Below are 7,751 nucleotides of genomic sequence, written 5' to 3'. Positions count from 1 at the left end.
GATGGTTGTGGTTTCTCAGGCTTGCGTCGAATCTTCACAAATTCTTCCACCAAAGTGAGACGAAAATCACCAAGCGTTTGGCGAAACGTTTCTTCCAATGCCGACACTCTCGCGTCAAACGCTTATTCCTTTGACGCAACTCGATCCTCCACTTCATTCACTCTCTGAGACATTTTTGGTGGCATTAATCACAAATTCACTGGCTCCTCTTGATGAATCTGGTAGGTTGGACCAATGATAGAAACCCAAGAAATTGATATAGCAAATGGGATAGTTTTTGATTGAATTGAAGAAATGGAAAAGGAAATACAATAGTAACCAGCAGAGCAAACTTCTCCTACCTGAGTAATAACTTCTAATTGAAATAAAACAACTCCCTGTCCCCTAATACCACTACCCACGTGCATGCATATATATATATATATATATATATATATATATATATATATATATATATATATATATATATATATATATATATCACTCCCTGAGTAACTGCTTGTCCCCACGTACCTTCTCCTAAACTAAACTTCTCAATAAGTGGGCCTACATGGACCCAGCCCAACATCAATATTATAGACCCTATCATTGGCTATCATCCCCATAATTTTATCTGACACCCCCTTTCAGTTAGACCGGAACCCCATGTCATCAACAATTTTATTATAATATCTTTAATGTTAAAAAATTACAACTTCACAATTGATAATATATATATATATATATATATATATATATATATATATATATATATATATATATTGGAGTTTTTGAAAAACTTTAATTTTTTATCGATAATTTTGATAGGATATCAGATATTTAATAAAAACCATATTTTTTTACCGAATAATTGATCTATTTAATTTTTATTGAATAATCGATATTTGATAAAAACCATATTTTTTTATCAAATAATTTTTATTCAATAATTGACCTATTTAATTTATTTAATTTAAATAGAAACCCAATATATCAATTACTAATTTAACCTATGTAAAAATAATATTTATTTATAATAGTAACCAAAGGATGTATAATTCAGACAAATTAACTATTTCAACAACTTGACTTTTGTTAGATTTATTTAATAAATGACCCGAGAAGTATTAGACAATTTTTTTTTGTATAAATACTTTTAGAACATATTATTTTTTCTCTCCTCTTTATATTTGTGTTGCTTGAAAGACAGGAAACGTTAAAAGGACATAATTATAATCCAATTAGTATTTTTAAGTCTTACCTCGATTAGAAATAAATGAAATCATAGATATAAAAGAAAAATAACTCATTCACCCATTATCTTAAAGATTTGTATGAATATGTTGTATTAATGTTTCTTGGATTCTGAACATTTAGTTCATTGACATTTTCAACGTTTCTTGAACTCTCCAAGTATCTAAATTATGATTAGATTGAGAAGAACAGAAGTTAGATTTTAATATGAATCAAGGCTAGTGATATTGGTACGTTTAATCCATTAATGTTTTCAATGGGGAAGTGCTCCCCAGACTCTCCAACAAATAATATCAGAGCTATGATTAAACTCGGTGAAGAAACGGAAGTGAGATCTTAGTATAAATCAAGACTAATAATATTGATCCGATTAGTCCATTGATACTCCCAGGGCTCCCCGAAGTCCCCAATAGCAATCAACCTAGATTGTCCGCTATCACTCCCTTACGGCAAGCAACCACACCTCTACTTCTCTTGCCCCCCTCTATGACAAACAGCATCAAGTTCCCAAAACTTCAACATGAAATAATAGCAACACCATAGTCCTCGTGAAAGCCTTTAATTTAGCTTTGAACGGTGAGCCATCAATTAAACTCAACACCAACGGCTATGATTCCAATTAAGCCCCACAAACATAGTAAGCTGGGGCCCAAGTTTCCACATTTCACATTAGCGGTGGACCTCATATGAACCTTGCCAACCCAACACTAAACATGGTTCATGCAATTTGTTTCATTTATTCCACTCCACATCACCAAACATATTCAATCAAAACAAAACAAACCAACGCTCCTTACTTTCATCATTCCAACTTCACATTTGTTTTCTTACACTAAAATAGTAAAAAAGCAAGCAACTCATGGAAGCTTTATGGGATTTTATAGACAAATTGAAGATTTCAACTCTAGGTGCTATTCTTCTACTTGCATGTGCATGTTTTGGACTTGTTTGCTTTTGCATTATTATTGTACTAAAAAGGAAAGGTAGTAATAACAACAAGATTGTGAACCAAGAGGGTCGTGTTATAGAAGAGAATGAAACTTCTTCGACTATCACGACGACGACTACTACTTCTACCACTACGACAAATGCTACTACTACAACTACTGATTCTACAAAATGGTTAGAGTCAAACTGTGGATGGATTTCAGTGAAAAGGGTGTTGATGGAGTCAATGGTGTGGAGCAGGGCGAGGAAATTAGAAGAAAATATTGGATGGCAGAGAGAGAGAGGATCTCCATTGCTTGGAAGCTTACAAAGGAATGGTGTTGAAAATGGTTGGAAAAGTGTTAGTCATGATTCAGCATCAGCAGTGTGGCAGAGACCAATACTAAGAGGGGAGAAATGTGAGCTTCCAAGTTTTAGTGGCCTTATTCTCTATGATGAGAAAGGAAAATTGCTAAATGATTCTGTGAACGAAACACAATGCATGGAAATTTCTAAACAGGTAGTTAATCAATTATCCCTTTCATATAATGTTGCAGATAAGTTATATAAAATATGTATGCTCCTAGAAACACTATTGATTTAAGAATGCTTTAACAAAGATGAAAATTGAAAAGAATGACACAAGAGCCATTTTACTGCTTAATTATCACTTGAAAATAATGATATTTAGGCAACACAAATGTGAGAATCACTGGTAGTCGTGTAGATCTATAACATCAAACTGCTGAAAATCATATATTTTGAGACGGAGGTAGTAACTTATCACTCTGTAGAATGCAACAGATTTGTTCAAGATATTGAATCAAATCAATGTTGCAACTTGCAGCCTTTAGTTTCGGACAGCATATTTGCTGCATCTGTTATTTCTAACTTCAATTTCTTTTTTTGTGCAGGAAGAAATAGATATTATTACAGTGAGAACTACCCTAAAAGATTTACTATAGTACTTATGTTACTGGCTCTTTCTTTTGGCTCTTAGTTGTATCAAATAGACAATGAGGTTTTACTCCAATGAAATTTTCCTATCACTCTTTTTTTTTTTGTGCAGAAAATTATCATATTACTCTGATAACAAAATTATCAAGTCACAGAAACTGCAGTTTTTTCCTTGCACTCAATCATGCATTTTCTATTATAATGATTTCCATAGCAATAGCACATTCACAACCTTATTTCACAAAACATAACTCTTTCATGCCCCTCAAAACACCTCGTCTCAGTTCCTCATTATGGGCGTATCAATCTTAATGGGCCTATTAGTAAGCATATTATCTTTTCTACCCAAAACAATTGCAAAAGAGAGATGGATTTTTACTCTTCTGGTACAGAAAAAATTGGATACATATATCAAGAATTGAATGGCATTATCGTGGTTTTAGCTTACAATATCATAAGTTTTTTAACATATTTCATCCATTCATTTCATGAAAGTTTTCCATTCTGACAATTAAAACAAAATGGTGACAAAAGACAATGCAAGGAATGTCATTAACTAGGATAAGAGGGAAAATTCAAATATCCATACGAAATGAATGGATTAACTTCTTTTTACCAAAACCATATATATTCTGCCAGTCAACTCACGGAGAATATTTCGCACATAATGAATATCTTAGACTAATTTCCGAAAATCAACTCACACTGACCGAGGAAGATAATGATGATTCATAGTCACAAATAGTGTGTTTACCTTTGCCCTTGTCATCATCACTCAGAAATACAAATTATCCATATGAAACTATCAAGGGTTCTCTTGAGTCATCGCAAGATGATCTCTTGAAATAGAAGTATAATACCAATTGTATCATTGCCAAACCGGTACCTATCCCATTTGGTACCTGAAAACTCAAACATAAAAATGTAGATATTACAAATATAACCAACCGAATAAATATCTGAATTCTGAAATTATAATAAACATTTCACAAAGAAACTAGCTGAAAGGAAGTGATTCTTACATAAATGAAGACATCATCACTGAGTAATCCATAAAGAAAGAAGGAAACGCTCATTAAGAAGGTCGAAAGCGAAAGAAAAAACGGCATAAACTCAACACTCTTAGTGCGAATGACCAAATTCTGCGAAATTATATACACCAACCGTTTCACCAACCTTGAATCACCAACTATAAACTATGAAAACTCTGTATCAGATAGATATATCAAACTTACAATGATAAACAACGGAGATGCAAACATTGAAATCAGAGAAGCACAACTCAAGCATCCAACAAACATTCGGCGCATAGAACTATCACTTATTTTCAAGCTCCCAACCAGTATGACAACAAATATACCGAAAACCGCCAGCAATAATCCAAACATTCTCACCTATCAAATATCAGTATAGAATAGCACATCTTAGTAACCAATTAACAAACAAACCAATGTTTTCCTACAAATTAATTACGATAAAATTCAACAACATCAGAAGAATAACTAACTAACTAACAAACCTTTCTTGGTTTCTCAGCATAGATTAAAAATAAGAGAATATACACAAGCTGAAAAGCTGCTCCAATTGAATTAACGGTGGTAACCAAGAGATTATCAATTGATATAAGAGGAGTTCCATACCACAAACAAATCAAGCAATTCAATAGAGAATAAATATATGGCAATCCTGAGAACAATTCCGTTGACCCATTTGTGATAATTCTCCTAAATGTAGGTCTATAATTCATAACAGAAAATCAAAGTTAATAATAATAATCAAAGAATTATCCAAACAAAAAACCATATAAGAAACTTACATTGGGGAAACAAATAACCCAAATGCAAAGATGTTACCTACAAATAAACATTGAGACCAAGATAAAAATAAATCTAAAAGGGATAAGTATGATAAAAAAAAACATTGAAAATGAAAGAGAGAAAAAGTACCAGCAATTCCAGCTGCATCTTTACCAAGTTCAAAAATGGGGTAAGCATTAAACAGAGACATCAATTCCAAAATCAGGAGAAATAAGGGAAACCCTGAATTAGAGAGATATATGCATACAATGTGTGGTTTTGTTTCTGATTTTTGCAAAAAGTTTTATCTCTATGATGAAAAATCTGTGTTGTGTACCTCAGCCTCTCAGTGTGTAATGTATGATTGACCTTGACGCTTACTATAACGACTAAGACAAGGAAAGCGATTTTTAATATAAAAAACGTTTAATTCGGCATATTCTGGTATTAAATGTGGAGGAAGGAAAGGTAAAAGATAATTTTTAAGTTGGGAGTACTTAGTAAAAAAAACCCTAAAAATAATTTTAATATATATTTAAAATAATTTAAGTAAAATTTTAGTATTTTTATATTTGGTAGCTACAGTTTAAGTAAAAAAAACGGATCACAAACAAATTTACAAAACAAAATTTAAATAACTTGAAATATGTGATTATAAACCCACAAATCATAAGTCAAACAGTTTAGTTTATAGACCTCCATTCATATAGGCAATTATTTTAATTATGTGAATCACATCATTGAATATTCATAAATATTCTCAAGAAATTTTTAGTTTGGAGATGCATCTGCGAATATTTTTGGGATGTATTCGAAAACATTCTTAAATCCAATTTTCCAACATTTTTCAATGAGAATCATCTTTTATTCATTCAATGAAATTTTCAGAGATACATCTCCGAAAAATGCCAAGCTGAAAATTGAATATATCACCACATTGCATGATTATCCCTCTCATACTTCATTCATCTTCCATAACCCAAAACCCTTAAAAGAACTTTCATTCTCAATCAACTTTTCAACTCTAAATCATCATTCTTGTATTTTATCACATCACAAGGAACAAAAGAAGCTGCAATTTAAGGTAAAGTTCAATCATTTCATCCCCCATTGTTTACATTAATCTTGTTCTTGAGCTGAAAAATGTAATTTGAGTCCGGAGATGCATCTGCGAATTCAACTGCTATATGTTTCGGAGATGCATCTCTGAAATTGCCTGTTACTGTGATTTTTTAAAACAATTTTTCTCTTTTGGTTCGTATTAGATATGGTACACCCATATATGTTTTTCCAAAGCTGTTGTAAGTAATGGTGGAAAACCTGATAAAGTGAAGGACGAAGTTAAATCGAATGAGGTGAAGAACGATGTTAAACCGGATGAGGTGAAGGAAGATGTTAGACCAGTTGATATCGAGATAGATGTTGGTCAACAGTTTACATTTGAAAAATTATTTACTGCTCGTGAACATATACTTGAATGGGTCCGCATGGTGGCCAGGAAATTAGGGTTTGGCATTGTAATCGGAAGGTACGACAATGGTTCTAGTCGAATACAAGCATTTGTAACCATGAGACGCGAGAGAAGTGGCACATACGCTCCACCGATTCAGAAGTTGAAATGTGATGATCCTGAATCAAGAATATGTGAAGGCCCATTTAAATTGCGCGTATACCGTAATGCAGATGATACATGAAAATTTAATGTGATTTCTAGTTTACATAATCATGCATTGCAATCCAAACTAGCTGATCATCCCACCGTATGTCGCCTTAAACCGGAGGAGAAGAAAATTATTTCGTACATGTCTTTAACTAGCATGGTGTAACACCCCCGTTTTTTTAATAGGCAATTTGTGGCTACCAGGATTCGAACCTGAGACCTTGAGGGGACACTTTTTTAATAATATTTTCTGATATGTTTGTCTATTGTGCACTAGTTGTGGTGTTATCTTGAAGAAGTGTTTAATTTGTGCTTTGCCTTAATTTGTTCCTTTGATTGGCTTATTTTTGTAGGCAACTTGTTGAGCAAGATATCTTGACATGTTGTATGACATCCTGGCCCAAGCATTGTTCATACTACTCAGACTATGTTTTGTTGTTCCAAGTAATTAGCTATTTTCTATAGGAAACTTGTTGAGAAAGATATTCAACACATGTTGTGAGACATCTTTGTGTATGGATTGGGTTCTGATTATATTTAGATTATCGTCAGATTTGTTTCAGTTATAATTCTTGCAAAAGATTGATTTATGAAGAAGCATGTTAATCCAAATCAATTTTGGAAATGATTTTATTAAAATAATAAGATTTGATTTGATTGGATTTGAATTGGAGAAAAGATGAAGATTTGATTTGACAAGATTTGCTTCGAAGAAAAGATTTATTTGAATATGTCTTGGAGGAATATTTGTTTCAGTTTTATTTTATTCAAGACTGTGCTGAAATTGGATATGCAAAAAAATTGATTGAAGATTAATTCCATGAAGAGATTTTAATTGATATGTTTTAATTACAAGATAGGAATTTTCACTTTATGAGAAAATCTTCAATCTCTATTAAAGATGATTTAAAGTGTGATTCAGTTATTGTAAGAGATTTATTGTGAATATTTTACTTGAGAAGTTGGAATCATGCTTTATATAAAGTAAAGATTTTAGTTGATTTGTTCAAGATTAGGAATTTTGTTACTTGGACATATGTCAGGCCTAATGTTCCCCGATCTGCGAGGCATGTGTCTCGGACTATTACTTAGTGTGCAAGATAAATTGAAGTATATTTTGAAAAGATCTTATTCTAGTAAGATTGCATGTGGAATGCTTAATTTGTATCGATCAATGA

At 32.3% G+C, this 7,751-nt stretch overlaps 2 protein-coding genes across 2 annotated transcripts; one reads left to right on the top strand and one right to left on the bottom strand.

The window, feature by feature from the left end:
* Positions 1-1,874: 1,874 nt before the first annotated feature.
* On the top strand, positions 1,875-3,220 carry LOC131639507 (uncharacterized). Its single transcript, XM_058909998.1, has 2 exons — positions 1,875-2,680; positions 3,075-3,220. The coding sequence occupies exons 1-2, from the start codon at positions 2,093-2,095 to the stop codon at positions 3,123-3,125; spliced, it is 639 nt and encodes a 212-aa protein (XP_058765981.1). The 5' UTR covers positions 1,875-2,092; the 3' UTR covers positions 3,126-3,220.
* Positions 3,221-3,655: 435 nt separating this feature from the next.
* On the bottom strand, positions 3,656-5,285 carry LOC131639506 (bidirectional sugar transporter SWEET2-like). Its single transcript, XM_058909996.1, has 6 exons — positions 5,064-5,285; positions 4,934-4,970; positions 4,637-4,853; positions 4,353-4,511; positions 4,140-4,259; positions 3,656-4,019 (listed from the first exon to the last, which is right to left on the bottom strand). The coding sequence occupies exons 1-6, from the start codon at positions 5,122-5,124 to the stop codon at positions 3,906-3,908; spliced, it is 708 nt and encodes a 235-aa protein (XP_058765979.1). The 5' UTR covers positions 5,125-5,285; the 3' UTR covers positions 3,656-3,905.
* Between the last annotated feature and the right edge of the window lie 2,466 nt (positions 5,286-7,751).

Source organism: Vicia villosa, unplaced genomic scaffold (genome assembly GCF_029867415.1).
Source record: "Vicia villosa cultivar HV-30 ecotype Madison, WI unplaced genomic scaffold, Vvil1.0 ctg.002672F_1_1, whole genome shotgun sequence".
In the NCBI taxonomy this organism is placed as follows: Eukaryota; Viridiplantae; Streptophyta; class Magnoliopsida; order Fabales; family Fabaceae; genus Vicia; species Vicia villosa.
This window is presented reverse-complemented; position numbering and strand designations above follow the sequence as displayed.